Below are 24,219 nucleotides of genomic sequence, written 5' to 3' on the forward strand. Positions count from 1 at the left end.
GCTTGACATCTGAAGAAGTACATTTTTGCAATTCGTAATGAATTGAAAACTCTCCAAAACTTCTAAATTAGTCACATTCATCATATTGGAAACCAGGAAGCAGATACCCTTTCGAAATGGGCACTATCTTTTAATGATTTTGTTGAGTTTAGAGTTGAGGATTTTTCGTACTCTCATCCTCGATGACATATAATTTTGCACGTAGAGGAATGAATGCCACATTTATTTGACGATAGGGGTGAAATTTTGATGGGATAGGGGGCTTGAGGTGGCATTATAAGGGGGTGATGTGTGTCTTTTTCTACAAACTACAGTTGATTTTTTCCTCGAAGCCAAGAATATGGAGGCCAATTTCCCCTTGGCGACTTCATGACCTCAAGCAGCTTTCTTTGGTTTGGCCTCAACAAAACGCTTGAAGGGGCTCTTCAAGTTTGGTGATGACAAATTTGTGCAGGTGATGGAGCCTTTGCTGGGCGAGGTATTTCTCTAGGCAAAACACTGTTACATGTCCAACATGGACATTGTGACGATGGTTGTTACATGGGGGTTGGAATTGGGTGAGGCAACAAAGAACATCAAATGGGTGGTTTGTGCAATCCTGGATGATGAGTGGCTTGTTGGGTTGGATTCCATTTTGGAATGGATGATCACAGGGGAAAAGTTTGATGTGCATGAGGGTATTAAGGACCCAATTGTAGCGAAGGTGTGTGAGCTGGTCCCTTTTATCCACTGGCCCACAAAATGCAATCAAAATGAATGGCAAGTTGAGGCTCTCATTGGGTAGGAATATTTTTAAACCTACCTCAGACAAAGAGGCATCATGACAGGTGGTGCAATGGTGGTAGCTGACGGAAAACAAAAGGCAAAGGGAAGTGGGGTTCGAGGTGAGGAAGAGTGGCAAAGGTGAAGTGATAGAATGTGGGCAAGGAGACTTCGAACGTAAAGTAATTGACTCTTGGTATTCACTCTCTGTGTCCTCGGGTATTGGTTTTTGTTTGATGTCATTTGTTGCAAGGGTCTGGTGATACAAGGGTTTTATTTTTTTGCTCTCTAATGTAATTGAAAGATCTAAGGGATAGTTGATAGGATTTCTATGGGTGGTAGACTTTTTGTATTGTATTGTCCTATACAGCTGACATGAGTCATTGCAGGGTAATTTGGTTTTTTGGGGTGATGATGTCTATGTGGTAATGTCACTGGCTTTTTGCTACAATAACCAGTCATCTTTTAACAAGTTTTGTAATCTTTGCAATTCCTATACTTTCTATTAATAAAATAGACTATTATTACGAATTAAAAAAAGAAGTTGATTAAGGAACAATGCCTCATAGGTTTAGTTGAATAATCTATCAAATATATTTGTCAATATCACCTATCCCGTGACTTGATAGAAGTAGAGTAGAGAAATGAATAATAGGCAAGCAAAATAACATAAGAATATGATTAGGCTACTACAAATTTATAGTCAAAGGACTGGTTGAGAATAATGAATTTGTACCAAACTCACAAATTTGTCCTTTGATACAACAAAGACTGGAGACAACATCAAAAGTTAATATCATATAGAGAGGCCACATTTTTTTGAGGTAGAATATTAACACATTTGTTTATGGCTTAATATCATATAAAGAGGTTGTTAGATAGTTTAGATAACTGGAAGACAACTGAGAGGGGGCGGGGGGGCTGAATCAGTTGTCACAGATTACCTGAAGCATTAGCAATTTAAAACAACAATACCGAAACCCAAAACAATATTACCAGAATAGCAGTTAATCCAATTAAGCTTAAACAATAATCACAGAATAAAAGCCATACACACAACACCAATATTTGTACGTGGAAACCCCAGTAAAGGGAAAAATCACGGTGGGAAGCCTACCCACAGTCAAATAATACTTTTGCAATAAGTATGTGAATTTATAATGAAGGGGCCTGCACTTGCAAGAAGGCCAACAACCTAGAGCACACTGCTCATCACAAAAGGAGTCTCACTGACTACATACAAATCCATACTACAATTCAGAGAAGTGTTTAATTGCAAAAGATAATATCTCCTATGCCTTAGTACAGTTCTGGTTAAGCTCACTACAGGAGGACTAAATCCTCTTACAAACCTAATTTGATCTCCAATGATCAACCAACTCCTCTGCCTGAATGATATTACATCATTCGCATATTACATTCCTTGACCATGACCTCTTACAATAACCATGATGATCTACAATGAGATCTTGCATCTTATTTATACAAACCCTCGACCATAAACAATCAGGTCGGCTACCAGACAATAAACCAATTACATAATTACAAACCATGTCGGCCTTATACCAAAACAAATAATATCCAACACATAAGACATCTCGGAAATACAACAATAGGTCCTATCCACACGTTACATTAATGTCAATCCATAACCTAGATCAACCAGGATCAAGTATAGGTCCACACGCTTCAGCAATGATCTCCAAACACCAAGTCTCGAACATGATCACCAACAACATCCTAAAACTTCATCAAAAGTTGCACCAACACCAATTATGCAATGCATCAAATATCTCCACCAAAAGCTCTGTCGGTGAAACCTTTGTCAGAACCAGAAACCAATCTTCATAGCAAGTAGGATAGCATCCAATCACTAGACCAAAATCAACTGACCAAATATGAGTATAAGCATTATGAACAAGTCAATTTCATCACCAGATTATACTGGAGTCTACTGGATCATGCCGGATCCAAGTTAACCAAAGACTACTCAACCTACCAGGACCAGAAGGGTGCCGATAAAGTATCCAAATAGCTAGTGTTGACATCAATGACAAAATATCAATGCAACACATAATCAATTCCACCAAATGGCCAACAATATCCCCCTTTGGCATTGATGGCAACACTAGATGTGAAAAACATCTAAGTACCAAGAAATGCCAAATAAGTCTCCCCCTGTGGAAGACAACCAACAATCTCCTGCATATAGCTCTGAATATCAATGTCTCTCCCCCTTTGAATAATATCTCTGCAAAGTTCTGAATTTATTTTTCACATCACTATCTCTCCCCCTTTGACATCAATGCCTGAAATCTGACAGAAATATCAAAGCAAAAACATAAGCCTCTGAATCTCAAAGTTGACTACTCCCCTTGAGCAGTAGCATCCCACATCAGTGTCAGAACAAATAGTATCTCTAATAATGCATACCAGACTAATGCCAAACAACATCAATCAAGTCTCTGGCGGAGGGGCAGAAACCCCCAATTTGTCTCTCAGGTACTCAAATGATTCCTTGGATAGAGGTTTAGTAAAAATATCTGCAATTTGTTCTTTAGTGTTCACATAAACCAGTTTAACTTCATTTTCTTCCACCCTCTCCTTAAAAAAGTTATACTTGATAGATATGTGCTTTGTCTTAGAGTGAAATACCGGATTCTTTGATATATTAATAGCAGTAGAGTTATCATAGTGAATAACTACTGGTGCATCACAATCCACCTTTATATCCTTCAACATTTGCTTCATCCATAAAACTTGTGTACAATTAGTAGCAGTAACAACATACTCAACTTCAACAGTAGATAAAGAAGTACATGACTGTTTCTTGCTGATCCATGAAACCAACTTCTTTCCAAGAAAGAAAGCTCCACTGGAAGTACTTTTCCATTCATCAACATCTCCAACCCAATCAACATCTGTATATGCACATAAAGTAAAGTTATCATCCTTAGGATACAACAAACCATATTCTGATGTACCTTGCAAGTATCTAAAAATCCTTTTCACCGCCATCTCATGATTTTCTCTAGGTTCACTCTAAAATCTTGAAATAATAAAAACAACATTCATAATGTCAGGCCTAGTCTGAGTCAAATAAAGTAGACCTCCAATCATAGATTTATATCTTGTAGCATTTATTAGTGCAGAAACATCTTTCCTTGTCAATTTCTCACTTGTAACCATAGGTGTACTTACCCATTTAGAATCTCCTATACCAAATTTCTTCAACAATTCCTTAGAATACTTAGTTTGACAGATAAAAATACCTTTGTCAGTTTGAGTAATCTACAAACCTAAGAAAAATTTCATCTCACCAACCATAAACATCTCAAATTCTTTCTCCATGTTCTTAGAAAATTCTATGCATAATTTATCTTCCCCTCAAAAAATAATGTCATCAACAAATACTTCAACAATCAGTATATCATCATCAGTAATTTTATAATATAAATATTATCAACAATGCCCTTAGTAAAACCAAGCTTCAAAAGATATTTATCCAACCTTGCATACCAAGCTCTAGGTGCTTATTTCAATCCATATTAAGCTTTCCTTAACATGAAAACCATATCAGTATCATCTGATTGTGAAAAACCATTAGGTTTCTCAATATAAACTTCCTCATCAAGATCCCCATTTAAGAATGCACATTTAACATCCATTTGATAAACCTTGTAGTTTTTATAAGCAACATAGGCAAGAAATAATCTTACAGCTTCAATCCTAGCTACTGGTGCAAAAGTTTCTCCATAATCAATTCCTTCTTTCCGATAATATCATTTACAAACCAATCTAGCTTTAATCATTTTTACTTGACCATCCCCATTCAATTTATTCCTAAAAACCCATTTAGTTCCAATAACATTTTTATTTTAAGGCTGGGGAACCAAAGTTCATGTGTTATTTTTCTCAACCTGATCTAATTCTTCTTCCATAGTTTTTAACCAAAATTCATCTTTATATGCTTCAATTACTGATACTAGTTCAACTTGTGAAATTAAACATACCTTATTATTTGGCAGTCTTCTTCTTGTCATCACTCCATTGCTCTTATCCCCAATGATTTGATCTTCAAAATGATTCAATCTCACATACCTAGGAGTCTTCTGACTCTCTATTCCTCTTCCCTGTTCTTCAGTTACTGTAGAATTCTCTGATATTGTCAGAGTAACTGGTTCAACTCTCTATTCTGGTAAAGGTGCTATTGGTTCAGATATAATAATTTCCACTACCGGTTCCTTCTCATAAATTCTGATTTGACTTCTGCTCAGCTCATCTACTTTGACATTAGCACTCTCCACTATTTTCTGCAATATCTTGTTATAACATCTATATGCTTTGCTTTCATTATAATAACCAAGAAATATGCAATCATCACTTCTAGGATCAAATTTCCCAATAGTATCATCTCTCCAGATATAACATTTACTACCAAATTTTTTGAAATACTTAACTATAGGTGTATTGCCAAACCATAATTCATAAGGTGTCTTACCATTTTCTCCTTTGATATATACTCTATTGAATGTATAAACCGATGTACTAATTGCTTCTCTCCAATAGATATGAGGCAGATTAGCTTCCATCATCATTTCATCATTGTTCTAGTAGCATCCAAAATAGTTCTATTTTTCCTTTCCACAACTCCATTTTACTGAGGTGTCCAGGGAGCAAACAATTATCTTCTGATACTATGCTTGTCACAAAAGTTATTAAACTCACCGGATATGAATTCTCCACCATGATCTGATCTCAAACATTTAATCTTCAATCTTGTCTCAGTTTCCACTTTAGCCTTAAAGATTTTAAACTTTTCAAATGCTTCAGATTTTTCTCTCAAAAAAGTAACCCACAACATTCTAGAATAATCATCAATGATTAGCATGAAATGTCTATCACCATGAAAACTTTTAACTTTATCAGGGCCATACAAATTAGTATGAATAAGATTAAGAACATCATTTGATTTATCTTGTATACTCCTAAAAGAGGTTTTGACCTGTTTACCCATTTGACATTTTTTACATACTAAATTATAGGGCTTCATAATCTAAGGTATATCTCTAACAACTTTAGTTGAATTGATCTTTACAATGCAATCAAAATTTACATGACATGGTCTTTTATGCCATAACCAACTCTCATCAATCTATGTAATCAAACATGTCTTCTCACCGGAGTTCAAATGAAATGTGTTACCTTTTGTCTACATAACAGTTGCAATCTCCAAGCCAGATCTGTTAATGATTTTGCATTTTCCATCCTTGAACTATAATTGAAATCCCTTATCTACCAATTGTCCTACACTCAAAAGATTATGCTTCAAACCTTCAACATAATAAACATTGTCAATATTGTTCTTACCATCCAATGAGATAGTTCCTTTTCCCTTGATCATACATGTCATGTCATCTCCAAATCTAACTAGTCCACCATCAATTTATTGCAAAGACAAAAACTTCCCTTTATCTCTAGTCATATGATGTGAACAACCACTGTCGATTACCCATTCATCCTTATCCTCAATTTTAGCAGCAAGTGCCTTCTCCTCAAGTACATTCTCTTTCAGTGTCGGATCATCTTCCTTGAGAGCCAAGAATACCCATTCTTTCCCATTGCCGGATCCACTAGCAGAGTCTTCTGTCGGTTCATCATCCGAATCAGTAATGCCTTCCTCATCCACTATGTAGCATTATTTGTCTTTGTTTTTCTTGAATCTATACTTGTTCTGATATCCAGGGTTAGACTTAAATGATCTCTTAACTCTTTCTTCAAATCTCAAATTTCTTTCAGGATATCTAGATGCAAAATGACCAATCTTATTACATAAACATTTAAAAGTTGCTTTTCCTTCATACTTACTTCCTACCGGTCCTTTCGGTACTCTTCTAGCAAATAGTGCTTCAAGTTGCTCAAACTCATCATCTTCTCTCTTCATATCTTCTAATTCTTTTGCATATAAAGCTCTCCAATCTTGCTTACTAGTTGTAGATGTAGATGCATGAAAAGAAGGTTCAGTTTTCATAGCTCCAAAAGGTCCAAATTCCTCAAGCTCAAAAGCAGATAGTTTCCCAACCAAAGTATCTCTATTGACAAATGTATTAGTCATTGTTCTCAACTCATTAATAGTAGTAGCCTTCATTTTGTAAGCCGGTGGTAGGGCTCTCAAGACTTTAGAAACAATCTCATCTTCGCTCAGAGTTCCACCACAACATTTAATTCCCATAACAATCTCATTTACCCTTTCCATGAATGCAATAATCCTTTCATCTTCTTCCATCTTCAGGTTTTCATATCTCACTTGATAACCATCAAGTTTAGCAATCTTCACTATAGGGTCACCTTCATTAAGAGTCTGCAACTTATCCAATATAGCCTTTCCAGATGATTTGTCGGTTAATCCCATAATTTTCTGATCAAAAAGTGCACACAAGAGGGCTTCTCTTGCTCTACAATCATTCTCAAGCTCCTTGTCCAGGTTAGCCAGAGGAGGATTTCCAGATCCTGGATTAAAAAGTGTGACACCATTCTGTGTGATCTCCCAAATCTCCTTGCCAAGACATCTCAGATGAGTCTCCATCTGAATCTTCCATATTGTATAATTTATTCCTTCAAGCCTCGGTATATCCCTTAGAAAGATAGCTCCAGAAGAACTAGATGAACTTGAACTGTTAGTCGCCATAGGATCTTCCTCAAGCGGTTGAGATTTTTGCAAAGAGGACCAAATCTCTGATACCAATTGTTAGACAATTCAGATAACCAGAAGACAACTCAGAGGGGGGGTGGGTGAATTAGTTGTCATAGATTACTGGAAGCATTAGCAATTTAAAACAATAATACCAGAACCCAAAACAAGAATACCAGAATAGCAGTTAATCCAATTAAGCTTAAACAATAATCATAATAAAATTCATCCACACAACACCAAGATTTGTACGTGGAAAACCCGGTAAAGGGAAAAACCACGGTGGGAAGCATACCCACAATCAGATAATACTTTTGTAGTAAGTATGTGAATTTACAATGAAGAGGCCCACACTTGCAGGAATGCCAACAACCTAGAGCACATTGCTCATCACAAAAGGAGTCTCACTAACTACATACAAATCCAGACTACAATCTGGAGAAGTGTTGAACTGCAAAAGATAGCATCTCCTATGCCTGAGTATAGTTCCAGTTAAGCTCAATATCAGAGGACTACATCCTCTTACAAACCCAATTCGATCTCCAATGATTGACCAACTCCTCTACCTGAATGATATTACATTATTCGCACATTAAATTCCTTGACCATGACGATCTACAATGACATTTTACATCTTGTTTATACAAACCCTCGACCATAAACAATTAGGTCGACTACCAAACAATAAACCAATTACATAATTACAAACCATGTCAGCCTTAGACCAAAAAAAATAATATCTAACACATAAGACATCCCAAAAATACAACAATAGGTCCTATCTACATGTTACATTAATGTCGATCCATAACCTAGATCAACTGGGACCAAGTATAGGTCCACATGCTTCATCAATGATCTCCAAATGCCAAGTTTCGAACATGATCACCAACAACATCTTGAAACTTATTCAGAAGTTGTACCAACACCAATTATGCAATGCATCAAAGATCTCCATCAAAAGCTCTACCGGTGAAACCCTCGCCGAAACCAGAAACCAATCTTCATAGCAAGCATGATAGCATCGAATCACTAGACCAAAATCAACTGACCAACTATGAGTATAAGCATTACGAACAATTCAATTCCATCACCGGATTATACCAAAGTCTAATGGATCATGTCGGATCCAAGTTAACCAAAGACTACTCAACCTACTAGGAACAGAAGGGTGTCGATAAAGCATCCAAACAACTAGTGTTGACATCAATGCAACACATAATCAATTCCACCAAATGGCCAACAAAGGTCACATTTTTTGAGGTAAAATATTAGCACATTTAGTGTCTTTATTGATAATTGTCAATTTTTAGTCATAGGGATAAGTATTATGGTATTTTTTTCCATTTCTAATTATAGAAATCACACTTGTCAATTTTATTTGACTTCAACTATAATTTTTTAATGTAAATGAATTTACATCTACTCATATACATTTTATTGGATTAGCCCAGACTAAATCCAAAGAAAAACTATTTCTCCATTTCTTAAATGAAAGTTTGAAAGTCTCCCATAAAAGATTGTATTTTAATTTTTATTACACGAAAAAAGAGAAAACTATAATTCTATGATGAAGGTTAGTTAGTTATTTTCCATAGTTTTGTTAAGAAAAGTTAAAAACTTGCCAAAAAAAAGTGGTCTTAATTTTTTATCTTTTAAAATAATTAAAATATTAAGTTGAAAATTTATAAAAAACATAAAAATCTTCAAATTGATAAAATATTTTTTAACAATTTCTTCAACACCGATTTAAAACTAGGAAATCATTTTAATTTAAATAGACACAATTTTTTTCTTCAAGCCTCATCTTTACACATATTTAAAAAAGAAAAAGAAAAAAAATACGTTTGTAAACTCTTGTTATACAAAGCTCTCAATTATCTCATATTAAAAGAATGGAAGTCCTTCCCATTGGCTTTGGGTTATTCCATTTAGGAGTCTATGATCTTCAATGTCTCTTTTGTGGGCAACAAGAATCTTTCAAACATCTTTTTTAATTTTGTCCTAAGAATGTTTGGACCTTGATCCATGAATTTTTCAAGCATTTTAAACTAGAACATTTTTCATGGCATGTGATTTATTTAGGGGATTAGCCTCATCCCACAAATTGTCCTAGTTTCGACATGCTTTTAGGGTGAACATTTTGTTTAGCATATGAAAAGATAGAAATTTAGCTATTTTTACCAATTATTTTGCATTGATTTGTTCTAATATTTTATTATAGATCTAGGTGAAGGTAATAAAACTGTACTTGAGGCAAAGATTATTTTAGTGGCGAATATTCGCCAATGGCAAATTTTTCACGTTGACCATGTCGGAAATGGCGAATATTTTGTACCGACTGGGGGTGGTCATGTCGCCAAAACATTATCAATTTCCGTCAAAGTCATGGCTCGATCGCCATATGTTTTATGCAATTAAATGTTTCTATGTGATGATTTAGCCAATACAATATATGGTGGACACATGGTAAATTTAATTTTTTCGCCTACACTCTCAGAGGTTGCCTTAATAGATGACCTTAATTCACCTATAGGCATGTGAAGATTTGTTATCCAGGGGGACCCAATTCGCTCGACATCTTGCTGACGCGTGTCTCCATTCATCCCAACTTTCACCAACTATATTATATTCTCCAATTTTTTGGACGACCTATAATTGCCTCGAAAATTACATAAGACGTGTTATAGTTACGTGGGATTCGCCAAATATTTGTATACCATATAAAATTCCCGTGGAATTTGCCATATAAGGATTGGTATAAATACATGCAAAGATCAGATCTATCTCAACATAATCTGGTGGGTTCTAGGCTCTGAATTCTGATCAATAGCGAAGTTTCAGACCAAGGAAAATCATTGTTGTTGACTGCATTGGTGACTGCTAGTGACCTAAAGGTGAGCGATCATATTTTTGAAGTGGTATATTATACACTATAGTCTATTATTGCTTCTTCAACAAATTGATATTTTTTTGGCATCCTTTATTTCGTTGGAGATGTCGAACAGGAAGAGGGGTAGGAAACCTGAATGTGGGGAAGGCCAGGAGAGGCCAACAATAAGCAGAACGTTGTCTTCGTACTTTGGCATTGGAAAATATTGTGGTGAAAATAAGGAAGGTACATCATCACAAGTACAAGTACAAAATTCACCACCTACACCACATGTTGAAGACGACGGCGAACCTGATATCTCAGATCAGGATGATCTTGAAGAAGATTATTTGGTAGATACCCAAGTTAGCTGAAATGATATAATCGACTTGGGTGATAATGCCATTGATGATAATGCACGAAAGGGAAAAAGAAAAGCCATATCAAAAAAGGGTGAACCACAATCAAAAAAAGATCGGGAGTGGGATATGTTAGTGAGGAATTTTCAAATTAATTGGGCATCAAAGTATCCATTCATTGAACCAGTGGAGAATCCAATTGAAGGCGAGCCTCCAATAGAATGCAGGTGTAAGATTTGCACTTGGAAACATAACAAGGAAATTAGGTAGTAGCTAAAATTTGACACCATAGAAAAGCATATGGGTAAAGTTTATGAAAAACAAATGATAGACGGGGTTGAAAAATCAGTGATAAGATGGAAAGCAAAGGAGGAATGTAAGCATGTGAGGAATGCCGAAGAGTATTATTTTCATGAGAAAATACAGACGAAGCCTGCTGAAGTTAAAGGTTCTATTGAAGCTATTTTTGGAAAAGCAATGCAAATAGAACAATTGAGAAAAGTTGTTCAATTAAGCATTGTTTTTTATATTTTGAGTAGGGGGCGTGCTATGACAGATTTCCCATCAATTAGTGGTTTATTATACTTTTTAAAAGTTCCTAACTATCCTAATAGACACTGGTCAAGTTCCCATCAAACAGTGGATGGGAATGGGCAAGTTGTCTTGCTGAGGTGGAAAAAGAAGATGTAAAGGAAAAAATAAGGGAGTCAAACTTTATTGCATTTCTTTAGACGAAATTATGGCAGTAGACAATACTTCATGGGTATGCATGCATGTTTATACTATAGAGAATCATACCCGCCAACCTCATCTACTATTTGTTGCTAAAATGAAGGAGAGTGCGACAATGGAAAATTTATTTCAACTAGTAAAGAGAAGTTTAATTGAATATGGAGGTATGGATGACATGACAGTAGCCAAAAAATTGGTATGTGTTGGAGTAGATGGAGCTTCAATAATGCAAGGTCACAGGAACGGTCTTTGTACAAAGATTGAAACTTCATTTGCACTGTACATTACTGCAATTCACTGCATGGCTCACAGAATGAATCTAGCTTTTGGAATTGTGAGCAAGTTTGCTTCAGTTAAAAAAATTGAAATTTTAATCAAAGAGCTCTACTCACACTTCTGTCGAAGTCCCAAGCAATTTATGGAATTTCAACACTTTGTTGATAGAATAACTGATGGGAACAAGCTTCTCAAGGATAATGATACCAGATGGATCTCTTTGGATGGTCCAACACATCGAGTGTTTTTAGAATATCCATCCTTGATTGGACTATTTCACACAATTCGCGATGACTCAGATCAACCAAAATTTCTTGAACTTCTTCACAGGTTAAGTAATTTAGAGACACTCTTAACTTTAGCAGCTCTTCTGCCCATGATAGAGGAAATGAGGAATATTATGAAGTCTGCCCCAAAAAGAGCTCTGTATATTGCAAAATATGCTACGCTGCGTAAGATGACATGCATGACCCTCGACAATCTCTATCGAAATCAACCAACATTGTTTGATGAAAAATTTGTTAAGTGACAGACACTCACAAATTTGAACAATCCTGATAAATTTTTACAAATCGGCGCAGACGGGGAGGTATGTGCCAATGTACGGGAAGTTGAGATACCAATGCACTTCTATGCCACGGTCGATCCCAAGGAACCAGGAAAGTGCCCTACGAAGCAACTAGCAAGAGTTACAAGGGAAGATTTCGACAAGATTGTTGAGACTATAACTACTTCTATGAAGAAAATTGCATATGATCTTTCCTCACAAATTAGAAACAGATTCTCTCCTGACAACCTTCTCGAAGCCATGTCTATTGTGTTTCTTCATTATTGGAGCCTCAATAGTGCATCTGATTTTCGAAGTAAGCTACTAATTTTGATAAAACAATTTTGCACATCCAGAGAATTGAATGGAGTAACTATAAATGGAATATTAGATGAAACTCATCTTCAAGAGCAATCATCTCGTTTTGCATACACTATGAGAGAACAATATGCCAAAATGGAGAACCCCCGTGAAAGAGGGATCAATAACAAGGCTTTGGAAAACTATAGCTGAGAACTCAACATTGCGTGATTCAATTCCAGAATATGTGAAGCTTGCTGATTTATGTCTTACCATGATATTGGGTTCAGTGGAAGATGAGAGAGTTTTCAGTGCTTTGGGGTTCCTAAAATCAAAGCTAAGAAACAAACTAGAGAAAAATATGGAAAATTGCTTGAGGCTCTATACATCTAGGTATGATGTCCACACTTTTCCTTACGATAGGGCACTGCAAATCTGGATGTCCAAATGTGAAAGAAGAGGTTTGGGAAACACTTCAAACCAAAGTGCCAGTGGGACTATTGACTCATGTACTATACCTACTGGTAGCATTGAGATGCAGTTCAACGAAGGTATGCAGACTGAAGAAACCACATACAAGAATCAAGAAAGCTCTGAATTTGATGAGGATGAATGCCAATTGTAAGAGATTGGTATTTATTAATCTTATTACTGTATCTCATCATTCATATTACAAAAACATATTATTTTTTGCAATTAGAATTTAATATTGATTTGTAATTGTATTTTTCAACTTTCTATTTCCAGATTTAAAATAGCATAATAAAAAAAAAACCATAATGTGTTTATTGATATAGAGATATTTATTGTTTATTTATACATGTTTGAGTCTCAAATCTATGTGATACATTTCAGAACCATATGATACAATTCATCCAATAGTAATACACATGTCGAGAACTTAGATTTTCATTAATTCTTTCAAAATATAACCATATGATACAATTCATTCAATAGTAATACAACAATATGTGTGATTCTCCATGCAAATTGCAAAAGTGAATACAAAGTTTCAGAACCCTTTGCAAATGACCCTGAATTCCCTTTTATAGAAACAAGAGAGCAACAATAGCTCCTGTGTGATTCTCAAATGTCCATGCAAAAGTGAATACAAAGTTTCAGAACCCTTTGCAAATGACCTTGAATTCCCTTTTATAGAAACAAGGGAGCAACAACAGCTTTAGGTCGAATTGCAAGTTTGCAACATGTGAAGACTGAATATCAAAATCACAAACTCAACACAAATTTATATGGCCACCACAGGCCGTATTAGCAATTTAACATCTGCTACATGTTTGATGTCTCCTGTTCAAAAAACAGAGTTCAAAATTAAATATTAATTCACGCCATGAAAAATTAAACATAGATAATAGTAGTGCCTAAAACCTACTAATCATAAATAGAGAAAAGCATAAATGTTAAAGCAGGGGAGAATTTGAGAATACAAATTTACTAGCTGAAGTTTTGCAATGTGCATCATAGATTCATAGGCTAGATTAACAAAATAGCAATAGCGAGTGCTGGTTTTTTCCTATTCATAAAATAGATTCATAGGTTGGATTAGAAAAATAGCAATAGCGAGTGCATCATAGATTTATAGGTTGGATTAGCAAAATAGCAAACAGAAAAAACATAAAACCTTGAAATTAAGAGTAAAAGAAGAAAATTGTGCAATACATACTATGATTCTTAAGATTTATGTGTCAGTTTTTGTAGGGTGCTCCACTCTTCATCTGATGGAAGGTCAATATTCTGTAAACTATAGAAAGTCAACTCCAACTTCACCAACATTCCATATTTAGAAGATTTACTTGACATCATTGTTTCATCCAATACTGAATTTAGAGTTATAAATGGTTGGATGAATTCCAAAAAGCTTTGGGGAGTTGTGTACTTTGGAAGCAAGTCTAAATCAGACTTCATTTTTATCTCCATGCTTTTTTTGTAAGCTTCTTCTCCAATGAATTTATTTGACGGGTCAACGGTCTTAGGCAAACCAAGTTTAATCAAATTATTTTTCTTTTCTTGCAGCTTCAATATCTTTTTTCCACAATTTTCCATAACTTCTGATGTTTCCCTTAGCTTTTGGCATTTTTGAATGATAGATGATGTCTTAACTATGGCATCAATGCGGCTCTTAATTCCCTTGGATGCCAAGTAGCTATCACTGGAATTGTAGACTACTTTCAGAATCTTTTTTGCCATATCCTCTTTTGAATAAACATGTGTGCTCTTCTCATAGTGCCCTTTGATTTTAATATAAATTAGTCTCAGAGTTTCAGTCAATTGAAACCATTCACACAACTTGTCACTCCTCTGCATTATTTGCCACCAAATGTTTTCTTGTATATACTTCGTTGTATTTTTCATATTATCTTTCAATCTGTCCTCCAAAGTTTTTATTTTATCATTTGCATTGTGCAGGTCTTCTTTAATTTGTGCAAATTTTTTTCTTTCTTCCTCTACTTCCTCTTGCAAATGTTTTTCTTTTTCCTTCCCATGATCCAATAGGTCCTGTAATTTTCTCATTTTGGCAGCAGCAGACTCATAACTTTTGTATAATTTTTGAAAACTGGCTCTTTCCTCATCAAATTTTTTACTGCTTTTAGCCATTTTTTCTGTCAGGTCCTTCAATTTTGCATCCATCTTCTCCTACTCTACAATTTCTACTATAGAGCTCGAATTTTTTATCCTTTTCTGTAAATCATTGCACTTGCTATCTACTGCTTTCCTCCTTGATTTTTCATTTTCCAGGTCTGCTTGTAAATTTTCTATTTGTTTCTCCAGTTTATTTTTTTCTCTCCACCTTTAGTAGTTAAGTGTAGACCACTTCGTTAGTCCTTTTTGACACACTAATTTTGTCCATATTATGTACTTTGGAAAAATCCATTTGGAGGGTGCTAACTTGAAATTCAGAGGGATCTATTTGACTGTGTGGTGGATTTTTATCTTTAGTTGGGGCGGGGGGCATAACAACCATGAACTCCATCATATCTTTCTGTGGGTCATATGTTGGAAATACCATGTTCCTTGCAGGCTGTTCGTTTACAACTTCAGTTAGGGAAACCCTATGAAATGCTTTCTTTTTTTCTTTATTTGCTTGGGTTGTGTGTTCATATTTTCATAGTAATCACAAAATTAAAAATCTGGGCTTGCTGAAGCAATTGAATGTTTGAAAGGTGACATAGGAATACCATAGGCTCCAGTTCCACTTATTCCTATGGTTTTAACTAATGCTTGTCTAGGATTACCAACAATAGTTCCTGATCCTGTCCCACTCTCACTGACACTTTCATATGTAGTTTTCATAATCTTTTGAGGTGTGTGATTTGAAGCTGCAAATGATTGATTTGTAGTGTCAGTGGTACTTGATATAGGATTCTCAATAGTATGAGAATGAGTATCTACCACTAGTGGCCTCTTGCGAGAGATATTTTGTTGTTGCCCTTGTCCAACACCAAGACAACTAGTATTAGTAGTAGTACCCATGTCAACCCCACCAATCACAGTGGTACTTGACTGAACAATAATAGGAATACTATCCCCAGATTCCCACCAGTGGCAGTGGCACTTGATTCACCACCAATGGGAATACCGTGATGTGGTGGTGGTTGTGGATTTGAACTTGAAACAAATGTAGGTGGATTCTGAGGGTAATGAGTAGTACCTATCGGTGATGAATTTGAAGAATCAAGTCCAATGACTAGTTTATAAGGACCTTTTGATTTTGACCCTGATAGAAGTTGTACCTGAAGTGGATACCAAATGCCCTCTCCTCTGGGACCTAGACCACCACCTTCAAAACCCATTTTTTCCATAATGCTTGCCCCTTTTCTATATTTGTCTTTCATTTCCTCATGGACTGCACCTAATATTTTAGGGACTGTAGTAGTTGTTTGAGTGGGCTCAACCTCATACTGATCATCATCTTCACTCCTGTCATGTGTTGTTGTGGGATGCTCCATATTCCACAATTTGCTAAACTCTCCATCCTCGTCGATGGTCTCAAATTTTGCACTTGTCTTTGGTTCACCGAGATTCCTCCTCATAGTCCAAAAATCATTTATTTTGGTTTGAGTCCAATAATTCTCTTTACATTCATGCATAATTGATTTGGGAATAGTTTTCTTAGATGGATTAACATATTTTAGGTAGAAATTGTAGGACCTCCTATTTTGGATGCCCTGGCCCTCCTCTGTTGTCCTCTGTGTGTGCAAGGTCATAATTTGTGATGAATTTCTTCTGTTGAAATGTTATTGTCAGCTGCAATTTTCTCCATCTCTTTTTTAACCTCATCCCAGGAGTCCATGTTTCTAAGCTTTTCTAGCAATGGTTTACTTTCATGTTGACATAACGCTGAAGAGTTCCCATTTTTCTTAAGCCTTGCTTGAACTACACCGATTGGATCATACTGCCAGAGATCCTCATCACCAAAGTTAAAAACTGTCAAAAAATCATGTGCCACATTGAATGCTTTTCTCTCAAATGTGAACCCTCCACATGAGAAAGGAAAGGAAGGAAATATGCTCTTCTTTTGCTGACCATGGAAGTGCCTATCTGTGCTCTCCAATTATTGTACATACTCTAATGCAAATACCCTCTCTGTCACATGTATTGGAAGTTTGTATGGTTTTACTGTTGATCCGTAAAACCTTAACACAGTGAATTCTTCCATGAAGAACCAGTCAACCAATTCTATTTGACTTCTGAGTTGAATGCAATCTCTACAAGACACAAGCAACCTAGGCATTGGAGTGCTTGTAATTTCATTATACATTGGTGCCAAAAAGAAGTCTACAAAATGGTTGTAGTTCTTTCTGTTATCATCCATCCTTATCCTTGGTGTCCAATCATATATTGGACACTCTGTTCTCTTCCCAGTCTTCTCATCAATCTTATAGCTCACAATTTGAAGCTTGTTGGTCTCGAATATTGCATGATACTTGGATAGAAGGAGATAGCACAAGTAGGATGAGAACCTAAATGTCTTACAGGAACCTTTTTTGATCATTAGTAATTGTTTTTGCATGGATTTTACAATGTGCTCAATAAAATTATATCTTACTGGCTAACCTACACAATGGATATTATTAATCATTTCAAGAAGGCTTGCACCCACTTCCCTATCATTTTCCAATCCCAGGCAAAATGACAACAAGGAAATAGTATCCCCAACCCATGGAATAAAAATCTTAGAATCATAAGGAGGCTTATGATTCTGATCCAACACAATAGTAGTACCACTCTTTATTAGACCTTTGATAAATGAATCTCTGCGACTTGGATCGAGACTCTCATAATTCCCTGCCAGCTTTTCAAGGTCAATTTGGACGTTTGAGTTTTGGGATTCAAATCCTAGGTTCAACAAATGAGCAAATTCTTCCTCGTTTATGGATAGAATTTCCTCTTTTGTATTTTTATTGACAATTGCTTTTTTATCTTCATCATAATTTTCGGCACAGACCATGACAAAATCAAGGCAAGGGAATACTTCAGGTAACACCATGCTTCCCAATCCAACATCCCACGATGTGATTTTATATGTTCTTTGTTGTAACATTGGGTTGAAAACAATAAATTTTGCCCTGCATGGATCTGCCGCCTTACTAGACAATGCATATCTAATATCTATGATACGCTTTTCACCATGGATAGCAGGGTCATAAATATCATGGTATTCATCAGTGAAACTTGGTGTTCTAACCAGTTCGGTTAGGTACATTTTTTTTTTTCTCTTGGCTTCTTGTTGAACTATTGCTTCCCGTTTTCCCCATCACTATTATTGTTAATAATTCAAAATAATGCTAGATAAAAACCTGAAAATGCCAACCCTCAAATTGAACCACGAGATTACCAAAAGAAAAAAAGGCGGGATGTAGGTGTTCTAGATTTTACCCAGAATTTCTATTTCACTAGATTGGCGCAGACAGTCTCTGTTGCAACTTGCATTCCTCAATCTAGTAGTTGTTTCTAAATCTCCCTTGATTTACACGTTTTTCCATGAAAATGAAATACGGTTATGATTTACGAGTCTCTTATTTTGAAAACTCTGAAAAGTAGAAAAGTAATACCTAAAGGGCAAAATATCTAGAATCATGTTGTAATTTTATTAATTATTATTAATAACTATTCCATGCCGAAGGACAAAACATTCATTACTTCAGTATAAATTGTGAGGACATTAGACTTAATTATATTTAATTAAATTTAAAACGTTTCAATTCCGGGCGAAGTTCTCACAAATGTGTTCACTTCCCACATTTGGGCCGAATTCCACCCTAAGCCGTTGATCTTTGCTCATCCAATGGACGATTGTACCTGTTGTCAGATGTCATGGGTACCATGACTTCAACCATTTTTCTGGCACATCACCATACTCATGTCACTTTTCGGGTTTGTTTTTTAAGTCTATTTACTCATTTAAACTTCCATCCGAAAAAGATATTTATAGACTTAATTATATTTAATTAAATTTAAAATGTTAAATTATGGGCGAAGTTCTCACAAATGTGTTCATTTCCCACATTTGGACCGAAATCCACCCTAAGTCATTGATCTTTGTTCATCCAACAGACGATGGTACCTGTTGTCAGATGTTGTGGGTCCCATGACTTCTGCCATTTTTCTAGCACATCACCATACTCTGTCACTTTTTGGGTCTGTTTTTTAAGTCTATTTAATCATTTTAAAATTCTGCTCGAAAAAGAGCTTTATAGACTTAATTATATTTAATTAAATTTAAAATGTTAAATTCCGGGCGAAGTTCTCACAAATTTGTTCACTTCCCACATTTGGGCCGAAATCCACCCTAAGCCATTGATCTTTGCTCATCCAACGGACGAAGGCACCTGTTGTCAGATGTCATGGGTCCCATGACTTCTGCCATTTTTTTGGCACGTCACCATACTCTGTCACGTTTCATGTCTATTTTTTAAGTCTATTTAATCATTTTAAAATTCCGCTCGAAAAAGAGCTTTATAGACTTAAATTTTAATTATATTTAATTAAATTTAAAATGTTAAATTCTGGGCGAAGTTCTCACAAATGTGTTCACTTCTCACATTTGGGCCGAAATCCACCCTAAGCCATTGATCTTTGATCATTCAACGGACAATGGTACCTGTTGAGTGTTGCTAGATGTCATCGGTCCCATAATAAGAGACATTTAAATTTTAAAGATGTGCAATAGTTTGAGATAACTATTAAATCTAATGTTAATACTATTTGTAAAAATATGAAATTGAAAAATAGTATAAAACATGAAACTTAGTTTCTAGAATAAAACAAATAACTAAATAAAAATATAAATTTTGAATTTTTGATATACAATCTGAAAGGTAAACGCTAAATATAAAAAATAAAACATTCAATATTAAATCTAAAATATTAATTTAAAGTTTAACAAAATTCTTTAAAAATATGTTTACGATATATAATTTTAAAAAATAGTTTAAAAATATATATAAAAGTTCAACATAAATTTAGTATATTAATTTAAAGTTTAACAAAATTCTTTAAAAATATGTTTACGATATATAATTTAAAAAAATAGTTTAAATATATATATAAAAGTTCAACATAAATTTAGTGTATTAATTTAAAGTTTAACAAAATTCTTTAAAAATATGTTTACGATATATAATTTTAAAATATAAATAAAAGTTCAAGAATCAACATAAATTTTAGTGTAATATAAATTTTAATTTAATAAATAAATAAAGACTATATATATATATATATATATATATATATATATATAAGTTCAGTGTTCAACATAAATTTAGTTTAATATAGATTTTATTTTAATATAATTAAAATAAGTAAGTTTAATATAATTAAAATAAGTATATTTAATATAATTAAAATAAGTAAATTTAGTTTAATATAAGTAAGTTGGAGTTTTAGTTCAAATCTTAACTATATTATATGCAATGTACAAATTTAATCTGCTTTACATTAATATTTACAACCATAATCAATGTACAAATAACCAATGAAATGAACTGAATTTAGAGGAAGAAGCATTAAATATAGAGGAAGAAGCATTACATAAAAAAGATCACAATATTAAATTTATTTCCATTGTTTAACAAATAATTGAAATAGTGTAGCTCATATACAAAAAGCATTTGAAAAACTTTAATTAATAAAAATGAAATAGAATTATTGAAAACATTTTGAATATTTATATCCATAAGACTCTAAGAGGCAAACTAAAACAAACTGGAATTTGGAAAATTATCATTAATATTTATGCTTTGGAAATTTATAATTTTTATGTCTAGACTTGAGTCCCTCAAAAATTTAAAAGCCAAAATGAGTGAGCCACTGGCACTAAGCTTGTTAGGGTTCGAGGACATAGGAAAAAAAAACTACTATGGGCCTAGGGGGGCGGGGCTAGGGCACAGGTAGTGGAATTGTTTACAATTTTGCCTTTAGAATCTGGCCCTCCTTCCATGTAGAATTTTTCAGACAACATAAGCTGAGGGAATTCTTCAAGCTACATGTAGTTTGGAAAGTCGTCCAGGAGCAACCATTTTCGGAGGAAGTCCCTGCCAATCCGCACCCATTTCCTGTGACGCGTCAACTGCTCCGCATTCAGGTTCAGGAGAAACGGTTGCCTGGCCACTGACACTATTTGGTCAGGGAGGAGAAGCTTGGATAATTCACTCGCCCAAGGGATCCCCACCCCTACTTCTGCAAGGATGACAACAGTAATGTCGTTTCCAAGGAAGTCTTCCTTAAAAACCTTCCTCAACAACATCAACATATCCACCTTGTCTCCTCCAAGGTCCAGAAGAGACACTAAGAATCAGGATGTAATGTTCGTGTTAACACGGTACCTATTTTCGTTTCGCAGAAACTCTCTGACCAACACCATCCGCACAACCTCATTGGTGAATGACCCAACCTCCTTGCAGACTGATTGGAGGGTTGGGTCTCTAACAGAGCCTATAAAGGCCCTCCGGTCCTCTGCAGAAGTGCTTCTCAAGCTGATGGGAGTGTCCATCTTGAGAAAACAGATTAACAAATTAAACAACCTGAGCCTATAAACCTAAACCAGAGGAAGAATTTAAATACAGCTCCGACGATTTATCTACCAAATGGCAAAGGCTAATTGAAGATGAAAGAAGTAGAGATCATATATAAATAGTTGAAGCTCTTGATTGTAATAATTACTTCTTTAACCGTATTAATTGCTTTAAATTTTTTTAAATCTTTCGTATCTCTGCAAATCTTTCCCATAAATGCACTATTGTGTGAAAATAGAAACAACTATAAACCAGTACCAAGTTGGCAAGTATCACATTGGAAGTTGTGGGGACATAGTGGATTGCAATTACTAAAAAGATATTTATTAAATGAACGAAATTATTGATTGTGATTCGTGACATTTGATACGTGTCTATTAAATCCTATTCCATTCCGGGCACTTTCTAGTGAGCTATGTTCTCTTCAGAAAATTAGGCCGAAATAAAACTTCAACCATTGATCTACAATCATCGAACGGTTTAAAATCATTGATAGATTTTAGGTATGTGTCACCCTTCACGTGTCAAAGAGGCCGCACTTATTGATACATCGTGCAGAGTCCGGACTCAATGTATTATGAATTTATGTGATGTGATGTACTGATGTGATGTGATGTGCCTTGTCTATTAATGGCAATGAATTCATGAAATCGCCAATAAATTATATATTTTTCCATAAATAACAAAATATTCGCCAAAACAAATTAAATAATTTTCAAGCGATGGATAAAAATCGCCAATACATTTAAATAATTTTTCCTTCGGAGTAAAAATTTTCGCTCATACAATTATATATTTGTTCCTTTTAACAAAAAATATTTGCCTCCCACAATAAATATTTTTCCCATAGAACAAGGTATTATTCGCCAAAAATTTATGGAATTTTTCGTACCCTAGAAAAAAATCACCAATACAAAATAATTTTTTTCCCTATTTTAAAAAAAAAATTCGCCATCAATATGAAAATTTCCCCCCGAAAATAATGTCCGATTTGCCAGGATTTTACACAGTTGCCCGGGGGGTGGTTTCTTAAAGTTATCCCTGACTTGAGGTGACCTACTTATAGGCACTTCTTGATCACTGAGATAATACCCCTTATGGTGTTGCCAGAGTTCTTGTATCTCCCTCTTCCTCTAGGGGTCGCTCCCCTTCTTGTGGGTGCCATTGTGGATGTAGCCTCTATACTCAAGGATATCAAAAGAACCACTCCCAGGCTTCTCCCCTAAATGTGAGGAGCGATTGTGGTCACTATGGTTGGTTGCAACATGTTCTTTGATGCTCCATCTCTCTATCGCCTATATGAGTAATTGTTGGGTGCCCTATTAGAGGTGCTTCTAGCTGATTTGATCCAACAAATTCCCTCGATCAACTTCTCTCTTTGCCTATTCATGCAACTAAAAAAGAAAAATAAAGCAAAGATACTAATAAGTGAGACCCTCTCATGAACACTAAAAACCATCTGATTAATAAAATATAACAAAATGATCACAATCCTCCTCTTCCCATTGCTACTACTCTCATGCTTACCCGTTTTATTTATGTTTTTATGTTCAGAAATTTTAAAAGATAATTATTATTTCTATGAAAATATATATTTTATAAATAACAATAATATAGACACTTTTTAAAAAGCAGCAGCTCCTGTATCGCATTTCATCCTTATTTTTGGAGTGGGAGAAAGAGGATGAAATCCTCTCGGGAGACACCCCCGATAACCAGAGAAATTGCATGGTAGGCTTAGAGCAGGGAAAGAGCAACACGATGGAACAGTATGAGACGAATCAACTTGCCATTGGTACGTTCGAGCTTGCTTGATCTAATTTGTAAAATATTGGTCTTTCAAGATCGCAATTCGTAAAAGTTACAGGCGACAAAAAATAAGGAGCACTGAATACAGTGCTCATCATATTGAGGACTAGAGATACTTGAAATGCATATATAAATTGGGATGATGAGTAGGGGGCATTCGCTTTAATAGCAATGGCTATGCAGCTTATTCGAAGAAATCTAAATCTAATGAAGGCTATTAATTCATTTGCAGCTATTCATTCAGAGTCCTCAATTTACAAGTTAAACGACAATTCATCAGGTCTGTGTAGCGAAAATGATTATTCAGGGGTATCCCAGCGTTCGAAAAACAATGAGAGTTTGCAGGGAGTAAAGATTGAGCTTATGGATACAGACCTATTTTGGGCTCCATCTGCATTTTCCCATCCCTCCAAGAACCTCTCTAATAACCCCACCACCACTAACAATGGAGGGCTTCAATTGTCCAAAGTGAATGAAGACCATGATATTGATCAACTAGAGGTTTTTTTCTGTACTTTTGCCTAATTGTTTCTTTCTTTTGTCAGATCATTCTTGTTGTAGAATTTAGAAGCTTGACAGCATCACTTCTTTGCATTCGTACTGTTGCTTAATCCCAGTTAACTAGAAATGAATCCTTTGCCATTATCACCCGCCAGAAATCATTTGTATAAAATGCCCACTTGATGTTTGTGGCTGGACATCCGACACTGAACCTGCACATATTTCCAAAAAAAACCTAATCTTTGCCAAGGAATTTCTTTTCTTGTTTGATTTGGAGCTGGTGATTTTCAGTGCTTAAATTCTTTAGCGTGGGGTAATAATCTGTTGTCTTGAGGCCA

The 24,219-nt window shown here is 35.1% G+C and overlaps 1 protein-coding gene across 1 annotated transcript in view; it reads left to right on the forward strand.

The window, feature by feature from the left end:
• The first annotated feature begins 529 nt into the window (after positions 1–529).
• LOC131060359 (uncharacterized) overlaps positions 530–24,219 on the forward strand; it is a 67,458-nt gene continuing 43,768 nt past the window's right edge. Inside the window, exons 1-3 of the mRNA XM_057993542.1 lie at positions 530–703; positions 23,189–23,366; positions 23,613–23,881. Coding sequence (XP_057849525.1) covers positions 530–703; positions 23,189–23,366; positions 23,613–23,881 — 621 coding nt within the window. The remainder of the gene's footprint in view (positions 704–23,188; positions 23,367–23,612; positions 23,882–24,219) is intronic.

Source organism: Cryptomeria japonica, chromosome 11 (genome assembly GCF_030272615.1).
Source record: "Cryptomeria japonica chromosome 11, Sugi_1.0, whole genome shotgun sequence".
In the NCBI taxonomy this organism is placed as follows: Eukaryota; Viridiplantae; Streptophyta; class Pinopsida; order Cupressales; family Cupressaceae; genus Cryptomeria; species Cryptomeria japonica.